Source organism: Apostichopus japonicus, chromosome 2 (assembly GCF_037975245.1).
Source record: "Apostichopus japonicus isolate 1M-3 chromosome 2, ASM3797524v1, whole genome shotgun sequence".
In the NCBI taxonomy this organism is placed as follows: domain Eukaryota; kingdom Metazoa; phylum Echinodermata; class Holothuroidea; order Aspidochirotida; family Stichopodidae; genus Apostichopus; species Apostichopus japonicus.
This window is the reverse complement of record NC_092562.1, coordinates 26,870,839-26,898,422: the sequence shown is the minus strand read 5'-3', so window position 1 is coordinate 26,898,422 and position 27,584 is coordinate 26,870,839. Positions and strand designations below refer to the sequence as shown.

Below are 27,584 nucleotides of genomic sequence, written 5' to 3'. Positions count from 1 at the left end.
AACACCAGTGGTGGTTCCTTTTGTATAGGATTGGTAGTGAGGTAATGCCTACGGTTTTCAAATTTTATGCCTTTAGTGGCTGTGGCAATTTCCTCTTTCTTATAGTTACGGAGTAACAGTTTCTCTGTGAACGCGTTCTTTTTCTGTAAGAAATCAGTCTCGTTGTTACAGAGACGTGCGTATCGTAATATTTCCCCTTTAATGAAGCCTTTAAAAGTGGCAAGTGGGTGTGCAGAGTTTCTGTCGAGGTATTGGAAGGTTTCCGTGGGTTTAGTGTGGACTTTAGTGTCTAATAACCCATTGGTTTCGAACCTTGTACCTTTGAAGATTTTCAAATCTAGGTATGTTACCTCGGTGTTTGATATTTCTACCGTAAACTTCATTCAACCTTTTTACTAGGTGTTCAAGTTCCTGATTTGTACCGTCGTAGAGCAATAGAATGTCATCTCTATAGCGGAGCCATTTTAAGATTTTATTATCTGTCGGTAAAATCTGGTTTTCAAGTCTATGCATGACGATATCGCAGATTTCCGGAGAGGCTTGGCTACTCATGGCGCAACCGATCTTTTGTAGATAGAATTGGTTATTGAACTCGAAACACTTTCTTGTTAAGATGAGTTCAATTAGTTTGCGCATGGATATGGAAGATATTTTATTTATTCCATATTCGCTTTTTTCCGTCTTTTCATAGACTTCTTGACATATATCTAATGCCTCCTCTTGGGGAGTATTGGTTTACATGGCGACGACATCGAGTGTAGCAAGTAGTACCGTTTTTGGTAACGGGGTGGCTTCCAAAATTTGCAGAATGTGATTTATGTCTTTCACATAAGTGCTTTGTTTTATTACAATAGGAAGCAAGAAATAGTCCAAAAATTCCGATATTTTTGCGGTCGGTGATCCGTTTCCACTTATTATCGGTCTACCGGCAAATTTTGAGTTAGCCGGGGTGCTTTATGAATTTTTGGTAGCACATATATGACCGGTGTGCGGATCTTGTGGCTATATGGTGACAAGTACTCGAAGGTGCTTTTATCGATCTCTTTTGCAGAGAACATTTCAATTAGTGTTTCCTGGACTAAACTTTTAGTTTGAAACGTCATATCACTTTTTAACTTTTCGTAGAGGTGACTAGCTAATTGCCTCTCAATTTCTGCCTGATAGTCTGAGTGAGTCATTATAGCAATGTCTCTACCTTTATCGAAGGGTTTGACAATAACAGAGCGGTCGTTTTTTTTTTCCAAGTAGTCCTCTAGGTTTTTACTAAAAGTCATGTTAGGTGACCATGTAGAGGGTAGACGGAATTTTGTAATTTTTTTTTCATTTTATTCTGCATGATGAAGCGGATTCTCATTTTTCATTTTAGGTCTTTTAAAGACTTGAGAAGATCACTTCGTTTAGGTTTTACTGGAGTTGCTATGAACTTCAGACCTTTTCCCAGCGCAATAAACTCTATATTGGACATGCTTCTGTCTGATAGGTTCTTTACGAACTTTTTTAGTGTTTCTGCTTCTTTTCGAAGATTTTGGGCTTTTGAGTGACTACGTATATTTGTAGCTCCCTGTTGGTGGTGCGGAATTTTTCGGAGCTTTTATTAGCTTTCACTGATCGGACATATTTGCGTCTTTTAGATGACGATGAGAGAGGTTGAGAGAGAGAAAGTACATTTTGCATGTTGAAGGAGAGGAAAGTAGCTCTTTCTGGAAAAATTTGTTGGCCCTAAAAAGGGCCGTTTTTCTCGAGCACATTCCTACTTCTACCTTTTATAAGGTGACACTTTGGTCTCCAGAAACATAATTTTTAGGGTTTGTCCAAGTGTGGTTCATCTATTTGCAATAGTTTTATTGCAAATAAGTTTCATCATTAATTAGCTATTGTATATACAGGTCAAGCTATGAATTAGAGATTTTTGTGGCTGTGTTTTGTACATTAAATAACACATCTTGAACGAGATGATAACAACTAGTAAAACTCAATCTCTTCATCCACATATTACCCGAACTTTATCAAGCAAAGAAACCAGATTCAATGTGCATCTTACCGCGAGACACGTTTATTCTTGTTTAAAGCAAAACTGGCTTACCATTAACCCCATACGTTAGTTATCATACACCATGGAGAACTTCACCTTAAGCATTTAATTACATCCATCTTCAATTGACGTTGCCTTTTATAACTAGAATTTAATTTTCATAATTTCATTTTTACACAAGTTCCTGAGGCTAGCCCAATGAATGTTATTGCAGAAGTCGATGGAGAAGATCAGGAAAATGTGAAAATATCTTGGAAGGTTTGAATTTTTATATTTTCATTCTCCGAGATATTGTCAAGTTCTTCAATTTAACTGAATGCCAACACTATTGGAAATGGCTACAGTTTTGTCGATTATTATATTATTCGGTAACATTCCTGTATTTATTAAACCTTATAGTTGATACGAAGCCATTAATGAACGTTCTTTCAAGGGGAAATTATGCAGAAAAGTTGGCTGCCCTATTTCATATTATGCTTTGGTAAACAGGGTGGCAGCTTATCTCGCTGGATTTGATTGTCCAAAAGCATAAGACCACTTAATGTTTTACACTTGTAATTGTATTTTAATCCGTTCTGTTTTCCTAGGTTCCCACTGATGACATATCATGTAGTTCTGGTGTGACTGTGTTAACTATATTCTATGCATCAATTAACTTGGAAACACTACACGAAGGCAAGTTTACCATAAAAGATCCTTCAAATACCTCATTGACGCTCACTGATCTCAAGTCAGAAGGGAATCACAGCATCCAAATGACGCTGGCAACAAGTGGAGGTGAAAGTTCTAGCAGTGATGAAATTTACTACTATGTTCCAAGTATATTTGTTAATCTTATAACTTTCTAATTTTTATGTGTTATATTGAATAACCGAGCTTTACATCATATGCCATAATTTATATATTAGGATTTTTATAAAACAGATAGGATAACGCTTTTCATTCTTCAACGTGACTACGTTATAATGACTCTTACGCGCTGATCAAATTTATGCTGCGAGCATCCGTATGATAAAGAATGAGAACGTGCGAATTAAAGGACTAGTTTGGTGTTTGTATTGTACACATTGCATCACCCTTGATACAAACTTTGTATTTTTACATGGATCAAATTTGAAAGTATTGAGATTATTAACGTAACAATACCTGTACCACCAGGTCACAACAATAGAAAAGTAACGTTTTTCTTAGAGATAATTATCTCCGTGTAATAGCCAAAAATATGATGTTTCAACAACGCAGGATGACAGATTATATGCTAAGGTGTAGATATGTATGTTACATTCATTTGGCTTATCTATATGTTTTCTATTATTTAAGCATTCACTTGTTGCATTGAATTTGAACCACCTTGATAAATAGCTTACATCATCGCTAAAGTTTAGCAAATGCTTATATTTATGTTGTCCTGATATAATTTGATCAAGCTTTATTGTACGGTCCAAATATTTGAATAAAACTCATTATCAACAAATATAATAATACATTCAAATTGTCGGTTTATTGTTGCTACCAGTATCATTCAATCAATTCATGAACGTCTTATAACAGTTATAATTGGTTAATTTGAGGAACCGTTTATCTGTTAACCAATGTTTGTACAATTTTTAACATTCTTCACTTTCTACAGAAAATGGATTGCAAACAGAAACTTCTTAGCACACATACCTATGCATAACAATTGATAGTAATTAATTCTTATCGAAACGTGAAATTTCTTTAGTCGTGGACTTTTAGTAGCACGATATATATAAATATATATATATATATATATATATATTGTTAACTCAATTTGTAGTATCGTTCATATTTTACATAATAACTTGTCTAGGACTTCCAGAGTACCAAGCCGCTCCAACAGTCATTCATGTCAGCTCAGATTCACTAACAGTTAATTGGCCGCCATGGGATGGCGTCATTGGGACTCCTCCGGTGGTTGAATATAGATTATTTACCAAGGAGTCGGAGAGCGAAGACTGGCCGAGTACCTTTATAACAGTTAATGCGAGCGACGACCAAGAAATGTATTCTGTGATGATGACACCATTTGAACCAGACACAGAATATGACTTCAGAGTTACAGCTGTGAGAGAAGGGCCTAATGGAGATGTAACACCGGGTCCAGTCTTAATTAGGACTAAAACATACTGCCGCGGTAAAGAAATATAGAAGTTCAATGTAGAACAAGTTATTAAAATAAATACGGTAATTGTCATCAATGGTGGAAGCATGTGAAGAGGACGTCAAAAGAATAACAATGACACTGTTACAGAGTTTTCGATCTTAAAATATAATATTAACAAATAGAAAAACAGATACAACAAGATACAAATACTAGACAAACACATTGATTGAAGTCCCACCCTTTCTATGATTCTAGCTTTTATTCAATCCATGGTCACTACATTGGTTGTAGAGAGGATTATTGGTTTGATCTATGTTAATCACGATAAAACTTACGTGACTTAAAAGACAATTTCAAATACTACACCTATATTAGGGGCTTGTGGTTTTATGACCATTAGACATTTTCTCATCAACTTTATACTCATAGGATATTTCTTTTATTGCTTTAAAGGTGAATTAGACACAAGTCTTCATACCATTTGCGTATATAATACTTATCAGCTGTGTATATAGACTTACACGTGTACTTGTGTAATACAAGCAACATGGTAGAATATGTCAATATTTCATTCCACATATTGGTCCGTTTAAGGATTCAAATCCATTACTTATCTTGTTAAGAAAATAATGTCATGATCACAGATCCGGGCATCACACCAACTAATGCCGAAACGTCTATAGCTGGGGCCCAACAGGAGCTTATAAATGTGACTTGGACGGTATAGTGTTAAAACAATTATAGTATCACATGTATTTATGAAGTCGTTGGACAGATACATCTCATTTAAAGCGAATTGTTTCAGTTACTTAAGTTCTTATTATGAGTATTTTGGATAATAAACAAACACATTGAACATTGACTAGTGATGTTAATTTGAAAATAGGCATATCCATGTATTTACATGCACATTTTTGAAGTCGTCTCAAATATTTTGCCCTCGTGTTAATAACAATTTCTCGACGAGGGGGCGTATGTTTTTATTTATATTACGGAAAAGATTGTCCATAAGCACATTTCAGCCTCACAAATGTTGGTTCAATGGTTAATCAAAGTAAAAATATTTTGTTTTTATCAGATCGCAAGAAACTCTCATGTCTATCAAAAAAAAAATGATAGATTGTCAAGTTCATGCCCATAGTCTTATTTTCTTCATTTTTCGTTTTCTTTCCTATTCTTATTCTCAGTGATTCTCTTAGTACATGGAACCGTGACTGTGAAACATTAACTATTCAGTGGGATACGTGGACTATTGACAGAGACCAAGGCATTCCTCCAATCATAGCCTATGTTCCTTACCACAAGAACACGTCATCTAGTCAATGGCAACGTGGTGAAAATGTGAAACACAACGCATCTATGGAAACCCATTTTTATCAATTTGAGAACTTGATCGAATGTACACTCTACAATTTTAGTATTGCAGTTGTAAGAGAAGGCTATGGAGGAGAAGGATATCCACGTGAACATACAGACTCACCAGCCTGCAATAAAGGCAGTAAGAACATTTGTTTTTGACCCAAATATAAATAGCTGCAGACACCTTTCATGATTAATGAACCCTAACGGCTTAAGAGGTATCGAGTATATATATATGTATATATATATATATATATATATATATATATATATATACACACACACATATATATATTATATATATATATATATATATATATATATATATATATATATATATATATATATATATACCCCGGGTAAGGAAAAGGGGAGAGAAAAAAAAGAAGAAAAAAGGGAAAAGGAGGGGGAAAAAAGAAAAGGAGGAGAGAAAGGAAGGGAAAACAAAAAGAAAAAAAAAGAGAAAAAGAAAAGGAGGGAGTAGAAGAGAGCCAAGACCTCGGGAAGAGAAAGAGGAACAGTCATAGTTCAAGCGCTGATCCCTATTATATACACAGGGTAGCCAGTGACAGATCAAGGATTACGGAGGGGGTGTGCGCCTCACTCTACCCATTACACCGACAACTCCATGTTTGACGTTTCCACTTTTCCTCTCTCACGAATGTATCTATATAAATACTATTTATGGTCTATCATAACGCCTGTGTGTGTATGGACGCCTTAAACAACTGTACAAATTGTAGTACAATTGTTCTATATGGAACCAACTGTGGCTGGTCTTGAACTCGACCGAGTCGTCGAAGAACATGACGCATTTCGGGAAGGGGACGACCGCCCCCCCCCCCCGAGCAAATTTTCTTTATGACATCGCTAGTAATTTCAAATTAGACAATGCTTAGATGCAACTTACAAGGCCTGGGAAGTGTCATTTCCAGCAATCTGGGAGGCATTTTCGGCCAAAATTTTTATTGTACGCTTCGCGCCAACCCATGGTGGCGCTTCGCTTAGATAGTTTGCCTACAGGCTTCGCCCCTTCCTTGGCAAATACTCGCTACACGCCTGTTCGAATTTGTAAAGCAAAGAGCAGATACAACATCATATCATGATGTTCATCGTGGAACATGCATTTCAATCATTGAAATGCATGTTCCACGATGAACAGCCTCAAAAAACTGTCTATGTGTGTAGTCAAAGGCGTAGGAGCCCAATTGGATTTGGGGCTGTAACGACTTGCTCGAAAAAAAACCGAAATTTTTCGCGCGCTAAGCGCGCGTTCAACATCTCGATGCCAATATCATATAAGCAAGCATCGGTCATTACATTGCATGGCATCGTGTTCCGCACGGTCCGTGAAAGTTGCACAGTATACCGCCGGATGCTAATGTAAACAACCAAATGTCTTATGTAGATGGAGAAAAAGCATTCATTTACAGCATCCATTTATGTCAAAACTCTCTTTTACAGTAGTAATGTCGGCCAAGCTTAGAACTTTATTTTAAATCCCAAGGAGGTAATTTTTAAGCTATTCATTGCTATGTATTTTTCTTTCAGTAGGTGCCCCCCAAAAATGGGAAAAAAATCGGTTGCGGGGGGGGGGGGGTTGCAGCCCTTTCTTCTACTTTCTTCTACTGGTGCAATTTCGACCTGTCTATTAGGGGTTGAAGAGGGTTTTTCTATATTGGTTGTCCATAGATTTAATTTTGTGCAACATTATGGGTATGTTTTGAAGTGATTTTTATTCACGAGAAATGTGAATTTTCAAATTCTCAAGAAATAATGGGCTTAAAACCTTCAAAAGTGGGGCTTTCGGATATTGTGGGCCGTGACGTAGAATCACCTACAAAAGCAATGATCCATAGGACATGCAATGAGGTCGAACATGAAGTGTGACTGGTTACAATCTTCAAAAAGGTTATGGATGGAAAAAAAAAACTTTTGGGAAATACTTGGTTCTCAGGCAAAAGTGTACATCTGGTTGGTCATTTTCAAGCCCGAGAAGTGCCATTTCCGATGATCTGGGGGGTATCAAAACCAGAAATTTTCGGGAACGCTCCGCGCCAACCGATGGTGGCGCTCCGCTTAGATGGTAATTCGCGCCCCCCCCCCCCGGGTTAGATCCTGGATACGCGACTGATATATATATATATATATATATATATATATATATATATATATATATATATATATATATATGTTGGACTAGTTGAGACTAGTGGAACTCTAGTAGTTGTAACTCAGAGTTTCAAGCGTTGAGCGATCATCAGACAACTCAATATATATAAATATATATATATATATATATATATATATATGTGGGTGGGTGTGTATGATAACCAGTTACATAGTTACACCAGTTTTTTGTGATTAGTAGATTAATACCTCCTCCTGCTATAAAAGCCTACTATGAACTGTATGTAGCACATTAAACAACATGCTCTCTGCATGTAGAGCTTAACTATAACTCTGCTTTGTTTTCGTGAAAGAACTAACAGTGATCACTTTGAGAATAAATTACATACCATGTTTGCAATCCAAGTTTTAATACAAAAGAAATAGAGGTACTCTCTTTTTCAGTTTCTTTACTGAAGGCCGATTGAGAGTGTAACATTATAACTAACTAGGAAGCTTCTTTTACCTGTAGGAAAGCAGAACCTCAATTCTATTTAAAACCTTATGTATTGGTAGGCAGGTGTAACCAGACAGGGGAACAATTGGCACTTCGAAACATGGCCAGACATGGATGTCCCACATCAGGCTACACCTTTGATCGGACTGGCAAACAAGGTTAAACTGTATCAAGTAACATATGACGGTCCCCTTCTGGTACACTGCAGGTATTCGTTTGCTTAATTCTGTATTTCTTTTATCGCCAATTGTGTACAATGGGTACAATGGAACATGTGTACAGTGTACAAAATCGCCAATTGTTGCAATGACCTATGCATTGGTCTAGTAAGAAGTACAATTTTGACACTTGCCATGAAAGGGAAAATTGCCCACTGTCAGAACATGTCTCTGATCGTTTAAAAGTGCCCCAAATAACCTGTCCTGGGCCCCTCACAAGTGCAATACGGCAGTTATTGCAATTGGGATTAGCACATCTTAAAGAACTAATAGAGTTGTATGAATAGCCTCGTCACAGATGGCCTGATGGTACATCATATTACACAACAGTTGTAAACATGACAAGTGTACTGTAAAAGACCAGGTATTCTGCAGGTAATGTATATTACAACGATATTACAAGGTTGATCTTGATTTGCAACTGTGGCGACTGGAAAAAAGTAAATGTGTAGGAGGGTTTGCTGGTCCTGGAGTGGTGTCTTATGTAATATTGAAACAAAACAAGATCTCTTGGGGTTGGGTATACAAAGTGGCAACTCCACTGGCAGCAATCAGGAATCCAGAATTTAGCACACTTACTTCTACCTCTTATTATATTAATTTTTATTTTCATGGTGTTTCTGTTTGGTATAGTGCTGGTGTTGGAAGGACAGGTACGTTCATAGGACTGTACAGCCTGATGGATGTTATCCAGACCAGATTGAGAATCGATGCCTTTGGTTACGTTGAACAGATGAGACAGAGTCGAATTATGATGGTACAAACTGCAGTGAGTACATTATAAACCAACTCTACATCCCAGTTTGCCATACATGCACACACTTGGCTCACCTTACCTTTGATCCTTTGTTGTATAATTATATATAGATAGTAGACCTATCCCTTGCTGATGGAGTTCCACTTAACAATTGAACACCTTTAATGATTCCACTCAGCTTGCACATTGTCAAACAATACGCAATGTATTTAACTTTATATTTATACGTTGCTTTCAGTGAATAAACAATACAATTTTTACCTATTGCCTTGATCTTTATATATATATATATATATATGCGATATTTTAGTATCATATAGTGTTGGCATATTGCTTTATTGACAGGCTCAATTCAGATTTCTACATGAATGTCTCTTGGAATTTTATCTGAGTGGAGATACTGTGATATCAGCAAAAGATATTGCATCATTTAGTATCCATGACAACCGGGAGAAACTTGTCAGGGAATATTCTGTGAGTACAAAAATCACCACTCAGCACATGAACAGTCAAATATAATACTTTGAACAAAGATCAGACACTGTATTCTCATTTTATTCATCATTAACTGCATTGTTCTTAATTCTTCATTTTATCCATGATGTTTTATTTTAACCAGCATGCAGTGCATATTTTTTCTCTAACATTTAAAACTTATACAATATAGTGACAGACATTAAGAGATGTCAGAGGTCTGGAAATTTAATTGGTTGTAGCAAGGGGAAGATTGATAACCTGGTTCACCATAATTTGCTGTATTTTCATTTTCCAGTTTCCAGAAAAATTATAGCATTAACATTTTTTTCATCCCAGCTTTTAGCGAAATTTGATAAAAGGTTGAAGAAAGCTAATGAAGTTCTTCCAGAAGAGGCAGACAAGTCCAGATTCCCATCATTGTTACCAGGTAAGTGTAAAACAATGGGAAGAATGAGCTGCCAGAGCTAACAGATATGCAAGATTCCATCCACAAGACACTAGCAATTAAGGCACTGGTGCAGGCTTCAGATGTAGCTTTAGTACAACAAACATCCCAATAGAAATATTAAACTTTAGAAATATGTTACGATGGACAGCTTAAATACTCATGAAAGTAGAACTAAGGTTTATCGCATTATATGTAACACCATAGTAACACCAGTCAGTAAAATGTTCATTATATGTGCCTATAGAAGACTGAACCTCTTTGGGTTGTGCTACATAGTAATCAAACCACATGCTTTGTACACTGATATGTGATTTGTAGAGCAATCTTTTACTAGCTGCTTTGACTTTACATTCGCGAATACGTGTCACTTAAGGGTTTTCATGTTATAGCAGTAATATTAACAAATTTTGGCCGCAAGAAATACTTGCTTAAGCCCTTATTCTGTCAGTTATGTCTATCTGTATAGCTAAGGACTTCTAAGGTCAACCTTTGATCTGCAGATATAGTAGTTAGGTGATTTTTATCATTAACTCAGTCACAATAGCATGCAAGGATCACAGGTGACCCAAGACTCCAGTGGTCGACCAATGTGAGCTATAAGTTGATGACTTTAGGGCACTACCACTGTTGTCAAGTACTTTAGATGGTATCATTGTCATTATCTCAGTAAAGTATCTCTCACAGCAAAATATTCCGTTTGTTGTTGAAACAGAAATTAAGTTGTTAATAGTTCTGCATTTGTTATCCTTTAACGTATGTTATTGATGAATGATAACTCATATTGCTACATTTCATTTTTTTTTGCAGTTGAATCAAAGCGTCCTTTCATTGAAAGCCAGAGCAATTCTCAGCCAAATAACTTCATTAACGCCTGTTTCACATCGGTAAGAATTCCTTGCAACTGCTTGTTCATCGCTTTCTGATATAGATGCTTTGACTTAGATGAAAAACATTCCAGAATTGTTTTAAATCCTTGAAGCCTTTCAATTCAATAACTTCATCATCTTGATTCTTTTTATATTTTTATAACTCACAATAAGATATTCTACTGGTACAAATGGAAAAATTAAAGTGTGTAGAGATGCTAAAATGTTCTTTTATATAAGTTATTTCAAATGTTGTAATAATAACTAATATATCAACAATTAGCATTGATGAATTTCCGGCTTCATCAGTGTCAAAATGGTTACCCACATAGTTAAGAAATTTAACTTAACAAAATGCTAGCTGTTTATATAAAAATTGTAAATATCAATCACTAGTAAAAGTGAGAGATAATTGTTTGTTGGATGCAACGAATGTTTCAGCGATCGGTGTGATTTATTTGAGGAATCTCTCTATGCTTTATTCATTTAATAGCAGGGGCAATATTTGTCAAGAATTGCTGTAATTATTCTGTAAACAGTCCTCAGCTACTAATCACAACATTTGGTGGCTGCAATAGTACTTCAATGATTTCACCTGACCTCTTTAAACTCTGATTCCACAGCTTCTATCGAGCTTGTATTATGTTTTATTGTTCAAAAGTGGCATTAACTTACTACATATATTTGTCATATTTCATACAGTCCTTGACCAAAAAGGAAGCCTTCATTGCAACTCAGTCTCCATTACCAGCCACTGTCGAAGATTTCTGGTCTCTGATCTATGGATGGAAGTGCCCTCTTATTGTAATGCTTAACCCACTGAATCCAAAGGATGAGGTAAAAAAAATTAACTTCACTCAGTATCCTAAAATATGAGAAGCTATTCTTGTTTATATTAGCTTTGTAGATTAATCATTTGGATCATTTGGTTAATGTCGCATATAAGCATTTCATGTTAGAAAAGCCTTGGTAATTACAAAATGTTAGAGTTAAGGATGGTAATATAATTCTTTTCCCCAGGAGCACCCCTTCATTACCACAGGATGTAGAACATAGCAGATGGTTTGTGATGGATGGTATTCTATTCTTCTCACCGGGTTAACCCCTTCATTACCCCCAGGAAGTAGACCATCGTATAGTGTGTGTTATGGATGGTAATATAATTTTCTCTTCAGGGGAATACCTTCATAACCCAAGGAAGTAGACCACAGTAGATGATGTGTGATGGTGTGTGATGGATAGTGATCTAATTATTCTCCCCAGGGGAATACCTTCATTACCACATGATGTAGACCATAGCAGATGGTTTTTGATCGATCGTATTCTATTCCTCTCACCAGGGTGACCCCTTCATTACCCCAGGATGTAGACCACAGTATATAGTGTGTGATGGTGCGTACTAGTTGTTTCATGGTAGATGTTCATCAAATGGAGTCTTGTTGTTTGTTCTGCCCGTGAAATGTGAAACAATTAGCCTACTTCCTTTTCACAGCTACTAATGTACCCTTAATAAGCTTCACTTTCATTGGAAAAAAGTACAGATCATGCGCTATGATAATGGAACTAATTCCATACAACTTACCTTATCAAACAAAATCAATATAGGTCTAATGAATAAAAGGTGGTTATAGAAAATGGATCATTTACCATATTAATTGCATTAAAAGCCAGTAGCAATTGTTCACACACCCAGCTTTGTTCAATTACTTTTTCCTCAAATTAAAAACAAAACTGAAAACTAATAAGGTCTCATGTGCATGATGAATTTCCTCTTTCATGATACGTATGTTATTCTTAATGTTTAAATGCTACATCTATCTTCAGAATGGCTCAGATGTAGTTATTTACACATTATGTAAAGACATGTAGGATAATAGCCATTTTAGTCACATTATTTTGTCAATCATGGGCTTAAATACATAGTTACATCTTCCTTCAGATTGGCTCAGATGTAGTTAGTTTTGCATTAGGTAAAAATGTGTAGGATAACAGCCATTTAATCCCATTTGTCAATCATTGGCTTTAATACATAGTACCATATATATCCAGAGTGGCTCAGATGTAGTTAGATTCTCATTAAGTAAAGACATGTAGGATAACAGCCATTTTAGTCACATTATTTTTTCAATCATTGGCTTAAATACATAGTTACATATATCTCAAAATTGGCTCAGATGTAGTTAGTTTCTCATAAGGTGAAGATGTGTAGAATAAAAGCCATTTTAGTCACATTATTCTGTTCATCATGGCATTAAATACCTAGTTTCATCTATCTCCAGAATGGCTCAGATGTAGGTAGTTTTACATTAGGTAAAGATGTGTAGGATAACAGCCATTTAATCAAATATTGTCAATCATGGGCTTTAATACATAGTAACATCTATCTCCAGAGTGGCTCAGATGTAGTTAGTTTCTCATTAGGTGAAGATGCGTAGGATTACAGCTATTTTAGTCACATTATTGTTTCAATCATGGGCTTAAATACATAGTTTCATCATATTGACAGAGGATACTAGCCATTTTTCTATTGCATGTTTGATTTATATCATTGCAATGTTCTGCTGGCATGTAGAACAAATATTTCAGTTAATGTTAGATTTATATTATTTTCCAAGAAGTATTCCTTTTTTTGGATTTATTTTAATTATACTTCTAATTCTTTTGCAAATTTTAGTTTCTGATTGGTATTCATTGAACACTATTATGATAAATCTTTACTTTTTACCTCCTTTGCATGTATTGATAGATGTAAAGATCCTTGTTTTCATTATTCATTGCCTCATGTTTGTATGATCGTTTGCCCCTCTCTTTAATTTGATACCAAACACTTTACTTGTTGATTTCATTTGTCATACAGGTCTCCTTAGTTTGTATTCTTCCAGTTGATTTCAGTAAAGATTTTAGTAAAGAATGGAGTCTAATTGGTACCTAAATGTCATAAATAGTTACTATAAGGTTCAAAAATATTGACAAACCGCTATGGTTACCTTAAGGCATAGAAATCTTTACAACTCATTGTAGTTACCTACATTGAAATATTAACAAATAAGTGTAGTTACCTTAATGCTTAGAACTATTGATAAATCTCTATATAGTTACCTTAATGCTTAGAACTATTGATAAAACTGTAGTTACCTTTTGATGTGATGAGGTCACTGGTTTCATATCCTGTTCTAGCTGTACATGTGTTTGCTTTTTTTCCTCAGTAATTAAGCACATCTATGCTGACCTAATCGAATAAGTTTAAATCAAATAATTGTAGCATAATGTGGTGAATTATTTTATGTTTTTAATTCATCATATGGTATCTTACTTTGATGTTTCCATTTACAGAGTTGCTGCAAGTATTGGACGGACTCGTGTCCATTTGAAGTTGGTCACATGACTTTGGAGCTGACATTTCAAGAGAATAAAGGGTTCTATGTTCATAGAATGTTCAAGATATCTCACATTTATGAAAAGGTAACTGAACGTATTCATTCCCTGTGGCGCATAGTTGTTCACTTAAATCATCCAAATTGTAAAGTTATCTGTTAGATCTTTGATAAATCCATATTCCCCATTTAAGGTGAAGAACAATGCTATGAAACTGCTTTCTGAAATAAGTTACGAAAAGCATAATATATCGTAAATATTGAATAAGAAAGTCTACTTGAATGGATAAGATGTGTCTTTCACTTAAACCCTCAACGTCTGAGTCATAAACAGTCTTCGACTGAGAAAAGTTAGTTTTGGGAAATATATACTGGTTAATAAGTCAATCGTCTGCAGACAAGTTTGCATCCCTTATAACTAACAACAGGTTGTTGCTATGCAGCCAGGATAGTGAGGGTACCATTTATATAATCAAGTGTATTCAGTGTTTATTTAGGTTGTCAGAAACTGAAACCCACATCTTGTTTCAGGTAATTTAATTTTTAGGAGAGTTTGAAGAAAATGCAACAGGAGAGTTTCACCTCTGATGTACGGTTAATGAACTAAATAGCTAGCAAAACCAATCCATAGAACCTATGTAATAACACCCACACCCACAACCCCTCTGTTGCCCTCCTTCCGTGAAGAACATTTCTCTTATTAATTCTAGGAAACTATGAGAATCAGTTATGCATTTGGAAATCTTCTTCACTCAGTTGTGGTTCCCATGTTCTTTCTGTTTCAGAGAGTCATGAAAGTCCATCGCATGCACTTGAAGTCTTGGGATTAGGAGAACCTTTTTGATATCACAAGACTCATTCATGAAATGGATACATTACTAGATGGCATTGCAGCAAAAGGACTTCCAGTTGGTCACTGCATGTTAGTATTACATAATATTAGAGGGATTATATAGTGACACATAGTATTCTAGATATGTAAAAAGACTGGAAATTTACAACGAATAACATTGCTCTGAGTAAAGTTTTACAGATTTGGAATTTCATATGCCCATGCTAGTTTAGGGATCAATTGCTTAAGGCTGCCTTTCGCATGTTTTTTAATAAAACTTCCACAATCCTAAAATTTGGGGAAATATTGCTCTCAACTATTGTCATGAATGAAGGATTGAAACAGTTTAGAAGCCAAACATGGCAGCCTAGGTAAAGTAATATATTCTTTCTACATCATTAGAGGATTATAAGAAAAATACACAGATGTTGATGTATGTTATGATTCATCCAGTTGTAGTATAGTGAATGAAATTATAAATCAAATACTGTCCGGAAACCACTTATTTTTCCAACAATGAGCTGTTTTACAGACAATTATATGGCTGTTCCATGTGGAATCCCATTTCTCCAATTATTGCCAATCTTGTTATGGAATGGTTTGAACAGCATGCTCTAAACACTTATCCACGTGTGCCCCCGAAGTTGTGGCTTCGTTTCGTCGATGACACCTTTGTTATCACCAGTAAGGACGAACAAGATAACTTTTTCACGCACATCAACAGTATTAACACCAACATCAAATTCACGCAAGAAGAGTGTCATAACAACAACCTCGCTTTCCTGGATTGCCTTGTTCAGATAAATCCTAAACGCAAACTTAACACGGTGGTGTATCGCAAGCCGACCCACACAGATCACTACCTGCAATTTGGGTCGCACCACCTGCTCATCCATAAACTTGGCGTCATCCGCACCCTCCACTACCGTGCCGATACAATCATCAGTGATCAAAGTGACATTCCATCGGAGAAAGATCACATTGAAGGAGCGCTAAAGAGGTGCGGTTATCCAAACTGGGCATTTGAATAGGCTAAAAAACAAAAGCCAGATACAAACCAGTGCTCTAACAACGCCAACCCTGATTCTGAATCAACAACCAAAACGTTGATAATCATCCCCTATTGTTTGGGTGTCTCTGAGAGAGTAAAGAACGTGTACAAGCTCTTTGGCATAAACACCGCATTCAAGCCGACCAACAAACTACGCAGCAAACTTGTCCACGTTAAGGACAAGACCCCCAGAGACGAACAATCTAATCTAGTTTATGGGATTAAGTGTGCACAACAAGACTGTCCTGAATCATATGTTGGTGAAACGAAACAGTCTATAAAAGCCCGTGTTGACCAGCATCGCCGCCCAAGTTCAAGCGATAATCAACCGGATTCAGCGGTGTACACACACGCCCAAACAACTGGGCACCAAATTGATCCCAAAGACGTTGTCATTCTAGATCGTGAAGAGAGGTGGTTTGAACGAGGAGTTAGGGAAGCCATTTGGGAACGCGTGGAGAAACCTCCCCCAATAAAAGAGGGGAGTTGCGTTTTCAACTTTCTCATGCATGGAATCAATAGCTGTTATTTCCCGTCGACTCATGTGAACAATCCATCAATATCGGATCTACACCTCTGCAGTTGCCAGATGAAGTTCAATGATATTGGACGAAAATTTGCAAGTACTAAAGGCCAGTACAGTATTTGATTTATAATTTCATTCAAAAATACACAGACTTTCGACATATCATATGTTTTGCTTTGACAGTGATCTTGAAAGGTAACACTGAACCCTGCTGCCTAGCAACAGAGATCATCTTAATACAGTTGATCATATTGTGTTGCTAGGAATTAGTCAATGCTAGGCAAAACTACAATCCAACATTGGAAAAAATAATGGATTGCAAGGAATGGTCAAATATCATGTCTGCCAGCGGAAAGAAGTAATTATAATGTCTAGAAATTTATTGTAGAATCATATTTTTATGATTGTAGTTGTGCTCATAAGGCTTCCTTGTGAGAAACACTGAGGAAGTAATTTGTTAAGAGATCTTGTTCTTTACAATCCCTAATTGACACTATGACTTTGAATTGTGATTGGAAGAGGCATCCTCACACATTTCTTGAATAGACATGTGGCACGAAATGACAACGTTTTGTCATACTATTTTATAAATGGCATGTAGCAGGCAAAGTTTTCATGTGTGGCAGCATTTGGCTTCAGCAAGTGCCAGAACTTTTATTGTGGACAGCCTTTATTTAGAAGTATTATGTACTACTTGCCATGATTAATAACTTTGCTATTTATATTACAAATACCAAACAGTTATCGCAGAGTTTGCTCCCAACCTGCATTGATTTTACCTATCGGATAAGCCTACCCGATAACAATATGGCAACATGTGTGCAGAATTTACTACCTCGTGGTGACCATGTTGAATGCCAAAGATATATGATATAGTAAGGTATGTTTGTTTTACCGGATGAGCTTCCATGGAGAACTGATACAGTTACCTTCCTCATTTCCTGTATGCATGTGGATTTGTCATTTCCAAACTTGTTTTGGGCGTATCAAGTTTATACGCTTCTGTGTCTATACTTCCTTGTTCTCCATATAATACTAGGATGCACAGCATAGCCAATGTTGGCAGTTTCCTTGTTCCACAGGGTTTTATTATATTTGGCAGAATCTATATTACTACAGCACAGCTGTTATAGAATCAACAGGACTAGGTCAATGATGATTTTGAAATATGAAATACAGGAAACTGCAGAAAGAAACCTCTTAAATTAAATCTCCGTCAATCTAATTGTCTCGTGTTGAATTTCATCCTAATAAATTAACTTGAGTGCTAACCCAATATTGGGTTTGAAATTGACTTCCTTGCGAGAGCCATGGAGAAACAATGTAGTAAATATAGGGTGCTCAACCGTTAGGCTGTCTTAAGTGCTTGCACATGCTATAGGTGAAAGATTGTGGGCGGAATTCATTTTCGTGAGCCTGAAGGAAATCTCTTGCAGATTTGCTGTTCTCTACACATCACTTGCTGATTTCAGTACTGATGAAATCATTGGTAGGAATATGAATGGTATAAATAATTTGTTACACAAAATTTGCAGTTGAGAAAAGAAGTTTGATATTTTGCTTGTTTTATAGCAAAATTGTTCAAGGCATTTTACGGTACTCAAATTTCCACTCCTACATATATCTAGCCGTCTATTAGTATTGTTTCTCTTTGGTCTTCTACTACTTTTGAATTTTGTTTCAATTGCAACATGATGGTCAAGTCTGACTTAGAAAAAACGTCCTCCTTAAAGTCACTTGAGCATTAATAATTTGTTACTTGATAGCATCAACTGACCCCCCCCCCCCGCCAATGATTATAAACACAAGTGCTTTAATAGCCAGCCCTACAGCCTTGTTCACATTAAAAAAAAGCAAGACTTAGGGCTATTGTTGATATTAAGTACGCGAGAAGGAATATCAATTAGGAAAATGACGTGTTCACATTTAAGAATGGGTGAGTTTCGTATTAAGTCCGCTTGCGAGATTAATTTACTGTGCAGACCTGAAAAATTCATACCAGCTGTTTACATTTCTCTGTGGTTTGCCGTTGCCAAATATGTTGTACTAATGTGGTACGTACTACTCCTTACACAACTTCGCCATAACGTTCAATCATTGCACATAAACAGTATACTGTATATATTCAAATTTCAAACTAATCTGTACCACTACATACCAGTAGACGTTAACCCAGGTTTTTACTGCTGATAATCGTATTTGAGGCAAATTCAACATCGAAGGCATAAAGACCAATTGTAAAGTCTTCGGTACGCTAAAGTAACCCCATTATAGGCTAAGCAATACGTAATGGAGTTAGCCTTTTAGTAACTGCCGTAGCAACTGATTCCAAAATCATCGAAATAAACGTAAAGCTACCGATTATGGCCTCTTCAAAAATCGTATGTCTACTGCACGTTCAAAAATACCCGCCAAAAAGCAACTGGATATAGCGGATATTATAACTAAAACCTCGGGTCCCTATAAGTTTGCGACCATTCACATTAACTTATTTAGAAATAAAAAGGGATTGAAGAAACCATGAAAGGAGGATTATTCTTAAGAATGCATAAGGACTTGAAGTGCGGGTACGCGAACGTTCACACTAAGGAAGTAATCGCCCTTGCAGACTTAAAGTATGGGTGCATTCTCAATTGTGAACGGGTCCCACATTCCAGTGTAAAGCCAAATTTGGCTTAACCACTGAAATATTACACTGTGTGTTTAATCATGAATTATTGCAGAGGAGCATTCACCATTGATAGCATTACCAACTCTGGCACTCAAGTAGATAATCAAACTCTCATGTTGTCGGCAAAAAACAGGGAACCCAGGCGGCATTTGCTATAGGCAGGGGGAGATCATTAAGCACTCGCTAATCTATTACATATGATAAGTACACTTAAATTAGTTGCCAAAATAAATCGCAATTTAATATCATAAAACTCATGTAAAGAAGTAAATTTGTTTTTTTTCTCTTTTCTGTAGTGATGGTGTTGGAAGAACTGGCATATTCCTTGTAACCAAATCAGAGATGGAACGATTGAAACTAGAGAATAGAGTAGATGTGTTCAGTACAGTCAAGCAACTGAGAGGAAGTAACCAACATTTTATTCCAACACAGGTATTTTATACAGTGCTATTGTATCTGTATATAGGCTCTTCATATATCATAGTCAATGAGGGCAAAGTCTTAAGGACATGAAATTGTTATATGACACAGTAAAGTGGTTTTAATAGAATTTCTGAACTATATATCTGTACTTTAAATTTAACATGGACTTACTTACCTCATCTGCATATGCGTTATCCTCTTATACCATGCTAATATTGGTCAAGTCGTTAATCAGTGGGTGTGGCTACCAGCCATCCAGGCCGTAAAACCTCCATCCTCTCTTGGCCATTGGTATGGAAAGTCGTGAAAATTTGTCCAATTTTGATTGTATTGATAACATAAGTCTTTGACACGGGGGAATTTTTATTCTTACCTTCTATGTGGCTAACATAATCCTACATCGTTTTTGTGCAGTTTTAGCTAAGTACCATTCTTGCATAAGTGTTTTTTTAATGACTTTCATAGCCAACATTGTTTACGTCATTTCGGGCCTTTATATTTTATCTCCATACATATTGCATGTTAGGATATGTTAAATTACTAGCGCTATTTCCCATACTTATATATTGGCTTGTTTGCATTTGATTCAATTGACATTGATTCATTGTACACTGATGGTCGATTCGTTAAACCCTCCTTGATGTTTAATGGATCAGATTCAAGTGTTACTATAAGGATTAGATGCATGATTGATGTTTTCTTAAAGCTTTGGGAGGAAAATATACCAATTTCTAGTTCAGACTTCGTACATAATTAGAAAATAGAAGAACAAAATCTGGGTTTAGAATTCTGAGTTATCACCAACACTATATTAGTGTTGCTATTTATTTCAATTCCCCAAGGTTTATTCATGTCCCCGCGAAGACCCTTACATGTCTTTAAGGCCCCTTCGGAGTTACAGGTCCCTGGCTGGGATTGTCCTTAGCAACTCAGTTTTGAGATCCCTCCCCAGGATTGACCCCGACGACTTGTTTATCGTAAGAGATAAGATAAGATAAGATTCACTTTATTAAACCCGCCACGGGTAATTAAATGCTCGTTGTACAGAATAAGATGGATATAACATTAAAATACAGCACATGGAAATTGACTCACGTAAAACAATAAGACAATAAAATTCGTCTCAAGATCGGAAGAGGACTGACTCATAGAGAGACACAGACTTGACTTCTTTTTCCTCAATGGTCATAGGCTGGTTAATAAATGAAAGTAAGTCATCTCTAACACCAACCCAAAGGCCTCACGTAGCTAGGAGCATTATTAGATCTAAAAAAGGACTGGGTCCTCCCAACAGAAGAAAGGTAGACGCCCTGTGACTTCTTACGAAGGACTTTCTATCCGAACAACATTCAAAGGCGAGATCATGGCTCAAACTAATTGGCCTGATGGCGGACCACAAAGGAATCCTATCAAGGTGCAAACCCTCAGATGCAGTCACTACAGATATACCTTCAGTGGTACAATCCAAAGGATCCGGTGAACGTTCCTCACCTGGTTGACCAAGCGACACGTTGCCTCGGGCAGACTGTTACATAGAACCACACAGTCTCTTTGATCAGATACCACAGCGACAGTGGCTTATATCAAATACCAAGGTGGAGAGAAGTCTCCCTTATTAGGTCAGAGAACATGGATCCTCCTTCTACTATGTGACAAACACAACATAGACATCCACACTTTTCATCAAGCAGGCAATTCAGAGGCAATTCAGGTGACCATCTCTGGATCTATTCGCAACCTCAGACAACGAGAAGCTCCTGTTGTTCTGCTCTAAACACTTCATCTGGAACCATGGGCAACACATACACTCTCATTTCCTTGGACAGAACTGTTGACTCGCGCGTTCCTTCCGTGGTGCTTTCTACACAAGGTCTCAGTGAGGCTACACGAAAATACAGGGACATGATACTGATAGCTCCATGTTGCACAAGCACACTTGCTTCCCACTACTGTAGAGTCTACTCATAGATCTTTCACTCAAACATCCCGAGAAGGACCCATACAAGTCCAGGTGAGATGCCGACTTCACTACAGAGGCTTTCACAGTCTACATCTCAGTGTGGAAAATTTCAAGAGATACATGGAAGAAGATAAAATTCCACCGGAAATTACTGCTTTGGCAGCAGATGCCCGCTGGGTCACTACAACTAGCATATACCACTCGAGATTGAAGTAGTACTTCTCGTGGGCAGCCACTAACTAACTATTACGCTGGGCTATTGCCGCTAACTCTCACCATCACATGGAAGCTTCTACAATAGAATTTGCTGGCTTCTTCACACAACTCTTTCATGAAGGAAAACAAATTAGCATAATAAAGAAATGCAGAGATTGGCCATAGCGGCAGTTCACAAGGACTGAGACACTACAACTGTGGCCATTAACAAAATATTGGCCCGTCTTGAAGGGCATGTTCAGTTGTCGTCCACCATCCAAGAAACTGACTGTTTCATGGTCCATTAACCACATACTTCAAAAACTTGCAAACCATTTATTGAACCAGTTCTTAACACCATGGGAATTTTTCACGTTTTAGACATCTTTCATTGTTACATCGGCGTCAGCAAAGCAAAGAAGCTGTCTATATGTCTTGGCGACTAAACCGGGATTTATTGGGTTTGAACCGGGTGGATTACACCTACCACCTGAGCCAGAGTTCCTGGCAAACCAGTCATCTTCATTTACCCCAGAGGAAATCTTCCTCCCAACACTAGCCTCTATATCGTCCATGACAGAAGGCAAACTTTGTTGTCCAGTCAGGGCACTAAAGTGGTACCTATAGAAAATTAAACCAGTCAGTACGCCACAGAGGCCATTCATCCTACCAACATATTCCTTTACCACAACCTCAAACTGACTCTGTTGAGTTGGATTGTCAATCTAATCAAGCCCTACTCAACAGACAAAAAACTGGCCACAGCTTCTGACGTTGGGGCCAACGCCAGGTCTTACATCTCAATGGAAGAAGTCATAAAGGCTGCGTCATGGAAAACTCCCTCATCCTTTGTGTCATGTTACTTGCCAAACAGTTTCAGCAGAGGGCTCCTTTGGTAGAGCAGTAGTGTTTCGGGAAGGACCTCCCCAACATTGCTAGTATGAATGCATATTTATATGAGGTAATTGTGTGTTAGTTCCCCGAAACTACTTACCTGGTTTGTGATTTTGGTAACCACGCACTTACCTCATATATGCTAACCCACCCAGCCCCACTATGGAACATCTCTTTGGAAAGTGTGAAGCCATAGTTATCTCTTCACATGCACCCACACACACACCAACGTGAACGTTATCCCTAATATTGGTGCCGGTCTGAAGACAGGAGTGCATGGAGAGCAACCTACTCAAATAAAAAAAAAATACATACATACATACAAGAGAGATGATTCTCAAACTCAGTGAGGTGAGCTGTATATAAATTCCTTAAAAAGATCGTATATTATTACTAAGGTCTCCTGTCCTTTTCACTTATGCCTTGGTTATATGAACCAACCCTCACCGTGTTCGCCGAGTAGCTTCTCGCTGACACTAGCCATGTAACGGAAGTGGATCCTAAAGAGGAAGGAGTCGGCCTGGATGGATGGTAGCCACACCACCCACCCGTTTAATGACTTTACCAACTTGGTCGTAGTAGGCATAACAATTTGTTTGCATATGCTCTTTTGCAATCTTGCTTAATATCTCTTGCATGCCCTTGTGAGGTATAACATGAGACAGTGAGAGCTAAAATTGACAATTTACCATTCTTTCGTTGGGATTCGTCACGGGAAATATAAGTCAGTATTCAATCGATGAAAACGACAGAACGTGATTTTTTAAGTAACCAGAACCACTTAAATGGTTTTGGTGTTGAAAATATTGATCGTATGACCGTTGTGGGTAGGTGTGTTTTTCATAGGTTGTATGATACATGTGTGCAGTAACTTTGGTGATTCTCTCTCAGAGGTTATGTTTTCATTTATTATTCTCAGGATGATTACGATCTCTGTCATCTCCTATTGAAGGTGGATTCACCAGAGTCAACATATGGCAACATCTAAGCAGAGCTGACATACCTTTACCAAGTAGTAAAAGATACATGCAAAGCTGGGAATACATCGGTCTATATAGTAACCAGTTAGGTTAACTATCAATCAAAGAACATCGGGAAAGGCTCTTGGTTTAAGCTTGCTTTTCTGATACCCAGAATGGAATTGTAACATTAAATACTAAAGGTAAACTTTCTACTAGTTATTGTAAATTTAAACTCATGATAAATACATTTAAAGAATAGTAACTTTTGATTACATGAAAATATATTGGAAACAAGTAGCTTCAACTTTTGAAATTAATGAGTGTTATAGTGTAATGTCTCAATGGATTTGCAATGTAATATGGTGTTTTATGACTTTTACAGTGTGGTAGTACCTAGTGTTTGATGTTTGTCAGCATTCCATATGGTATTCGAATATCAGTTAGTGCATGAATAAATCATGTTTCTTACTCTGGTACTAACAGTAGCTGTTAATTCAGTTAAAAACAGTTCTTTCATATTGTTCTTTACAAAAAAGAGCTTGGCTTCTGTTTCAACAACTGTCCAAGAATAGATTAAAACCTTGATAAAGTAAAGCACCTTTTTGAGTTGCATTTTTTATTTCAAAATGAATTTTTAAACAAACATATTTGATCCTGAAATGTAAATGAAAACATTTTTCTCCTGAAATAGATTGTTTACTTCTAGATTATTATATACATATGTATTTTTGCCATATATGCTAATTTTTACTATATATTTTATCTTTAATTCATAAAAAGAAAATCCTTGTTTACTCCAAAAGAAAATATTATTAGACATAAGCATAGGAATAAGATATGACTCATAATTGACAAATAAGTAGTACTGCTATAATATATACATTTGTAATATTTGGTTCCCCTTGGACCTTTTTCCGCAATAATTGACAGCGAAATGAAAAGTACAAAATGTAACATAATGAAAGTATGATGCTAGATAAGTATGAGGGCACTGATGGAATTAATACCAAATAAATCTAGCCTATACAGGAAGCAGATTAAGGACTGAAGAAAGAACGGATCACATATTTTTGTGGAACTGGGAGTTGTTTAGGGGTCCCAAGTCTTTTTTGAGGCCGGTGATGTGAGAATTAATACAAAAGATCCAATTAATTTCTTTTCGTACACGTTCAGTTACAGATTTGACATTTGAGTTAATTAAAACTCACTTTAGGTATTTAAGAAAATGTCTACGACGATTGAAACGTTAGGAAATGGGGAGTCCTACAATATTTTCACAAATTGATTTATGCCCTAAGTTATTTGAGCTATTGTTGTCACTTGTTGATCATGGTCTAAGACCCTCCCCCGTCTCTTGTGAGTCTTGCAATGTCATTAATATATTTACTGTATACGTTGTTAAAAAGGCACTTATGTAAGTAAAACAGGTTCTCAGTTCTGCTTATATGTTTAAATCACAAAAAAAATTCTTGATGATTTGTTATACTCCTTATATGTCAATTGTTAGTCATATCTTATTTCTCTGCTTTTGTCTCATAATATATATGTATATATAAATATATATATATATATACATATATATATATATATATATATATATATATATATATAGTAGTTGCACCTCATTCCTTGATAAAGCCTTAACCGGCGAAATATTGGAACATACAACTTTGTATACTTTCTTACTGTGCTTGTTGAAGTCTCATTTTCTACATTTCATCATATACACCAAGCATGTCAACATCCGCTCTTTCATATATATATATATATATATATATATATATATATATATATATATATATATATATATATATAGGTATAGTCTTTCTTGAAACATTATACTGCAATTACCTGCTTATCCATACTCAGAAAAGAAGTTGTATATATATTACAAACTGGGAAATTGTAAATATTTCTAATGAACATAACCGTTAAGTCCATTCAGGAAGCATGACATTTGACAGTACATACCAATACTGTTTGCAAGTATTTAAAGTTTAAAGCATTTCTTAGCATTTAAATCATATGTGACAGAAGATATTGATTGTTTATGGTATGGTAGATAATTAAACCAAACTTGCAATCATATGTGACTGGAGATATCGATTGCTTACAGTATGGTAGGTACCTAAACTGAACTGGTGTCTGCCATGCTTCTGCTGGAACCTGTGTCTGTGTGAACACAAATCTGATGTGTCAAACTGTTATTATTGTTTTAAAAGGTACTAAGCATTATATCACTCTGAGACATGTAAAAATAAAAATATAACCAGACTTTTATATGACATCCATCGAAACTGTATTTAAATGATACAATGCTAACATAAAGCAAACATTCCTATGCCAGGGTACAAGGATATCATCTCTTTCATTTCTCTAATACATTTCAGCTAACATAAAGTTTGGGTTGTTTCTAATATTGTCCTTTTCTATTTCAATGATAACCTTAGAATATTTTTTTTTTTTTTTCAATTGGAAGACAACAGTAAGAATGATGAAGCATAAAAGCAAAACTGGAAAGTAGTATACGAAAGAAAAAAAATGAAGAAACATTTTTAACTGCAGGAATAAAACTTGGTGTTCAAATTAATGTGATAGGTTGGAAGATTTAGAATATTTCTTTATAAAGTATCATGGGTCCCTGTGTTCAGAACTGCTCTGGCTTCAGGACTTGTAGTAAAACTCTGACCATTTTGTGATGTGATACTGGCTAAATTATTTCTTGAAATGTTTTGAAATCAGGTTAGAGTATCTGTATATCTTAACATGATAGGCAAAGGGTATGAAGATAATCTAAAAATATCTTGATTTATTTACAGTAATTTCTTGAATGATATGATGAAATAAAATATATATTCTGCCTCCAATTGAAAACAAAAGCTAGAAGATATGAAACAAAAGCAAGTTATAAAAAAAATATATATACAATAAGCAATTTAATGTAATATAGAAGCAGAAGAATGAAAGATAGTATAAACCTAATCATCATGTTTTATCAACCTTCAATCTAAAGTCCTTAAAGGTTCCACAACACTATTAGAAATGCAAAATTTTTTTATACACTTGCAATTAAAATTGACACTGTTTGATATGTATGCAAGGTTATTGTAACACTGTAAAAATATAATTATGTCAAAATCATAATTTGTATGCATCTTTGTTAATCGTAATGAAAGAAATTTATATTTCACAATGCAAAGTGGCCATTACCTACAGGTCACACCACACAGGTATTGGCAAGCCTGGAATACCTTAAGTATTATGATGTGACATGTAAACAAAGTACTTCTTCATTCTGGAAATGACTTGCAACTGCTTCAAAAATATTTTTGATATAAAATAATGCACAAGAACACATTGCAATGTGGAAACATATTAAAATAGAATTTTGATTAACAAAACAGTTTCTTTTTTAATTATTACTCCTTCTAATTTCAAGTAACCTGCAATATAATCTGTAAGCTGAAGTATAAAACTTTTCTCTGGAAAGTAGAAAAAAATTCTGAGAAACGTAGCTGTCAAGAAGTCCCGAATCATGACAAACGAAAATCCGTTAATACTATGCCTCCATTATATTCTGGGTACAATATAGGTAAATCCAAGAGTGTAACTTTCTGCATCCTTCTTTAGATATTGGCATATTCAGGTTCTGCTGGATTAGCCATTTTTAGCAACTGATGACACAAGATATAGTCCTCCTGATGAACGAAAGAAACAATGTAAACTACTCATGGAGAAACATGGCTGACTGATGTATAGGGTGGGGGATAAGGGTGGAGACTAGCAAA

The 27,584-nt window shown here is 36.1% G+C and overlaps 2 protein-coding genes across 3 annotated transcripts in view; one reads left to right on the top strand and one right to left on the bottom strand.

Annotated features, from left to right (window-relative positions):
* The first annotated feature begins 2,199 nt into the window (after window positions 1–2,199).
* Window positions 2,200–26,065, top strand: LOC139984507 (receptor-type tyrosine-protein phosphatase alpha-like). Of its 2 annotated transcripts, XM_071998425.1 has the most exons (13): window positions 2,200–2,290; window positions 2,620–2,809; window positions 5,345–5,655; window positions 8,202–8,350; window positions 8,994–9,129; window positions 9,463–9,591; window positions 9,931–10,021; window positions 10,850–10,926; window positions 11,611–11,745; window positions 14,242–14,370; window positions 15,068–15,204; window positions 19,659–19,794; window positions 23,754–26,065. In XM_071998425.1, exons 3-11 carry the CDS (start codon window positions 5,599–5,601, stop codon window positions 15,110–15,112), a joined length of 948 nt encoding a protein of 315 aa, XP_071854526.1. In that variant the 5' UTR covers window positions 2,200–2,290; window positions 2,620–2,809; window positions 5,345–5,598; the 3' UTR covers window positions 15,113–15,204; window positions 19,659–19,794; window positions 23,754–26,065. The 2 variants fall into 2 exon arrangements, with proteins under 2 accessions (XP_071854526.1, XP_071854531.1); XM_071998430.1 differs by lacking the exons at window positions 2,200–2,290; window positions 2,620–2,809 and adding an exon at window positions 4,805–4,878.
* The window catches only part of LOC139984390 (receptor-type tyrosine-protein phosphatase F-like), a 49,533-nt gene continuing 46,330 nt past the window's right edge, over window positions 24,382–27,584 (bottom strand). Inside the window, exon 31 of the mRNA XM_071998298.1 lies at window positions 24,382–27,494. Coding sequence (XP_071854399.1) covers window positions 27,423–27,494 — 72 coding nt within the window. The 3' untranslated portion in view covers window positions 24,382–27,422. The remainder of the gene's footprint in view (window positions 27,495–27,584) is intronic.

Excerpts from the sequence above, each read along its gene's own strand:
- LOC139984507 (XM_071998425.1), top strand. The coding sequence starts at position 5,599 with ATGGAGGAGAAGGATATCCACGTGAACATACAGACTCACCAGCCTGCA. Across the intron at positions 5,656-8,201 it reads ACCAGCCTGCAATAAAGGCA|GCAGGTGTAACCAGACAGGG; the intron begins GTAAGAACATTT and ends ATGTATTGGTAG. Across the intron at positions 9,130-9,462 it reads TTATGATGGTACAAACTGCA|GCTCAATTCAGATTTCTACA; the intron begins GTGAGTACATTA and ends CTTTATTGACAG.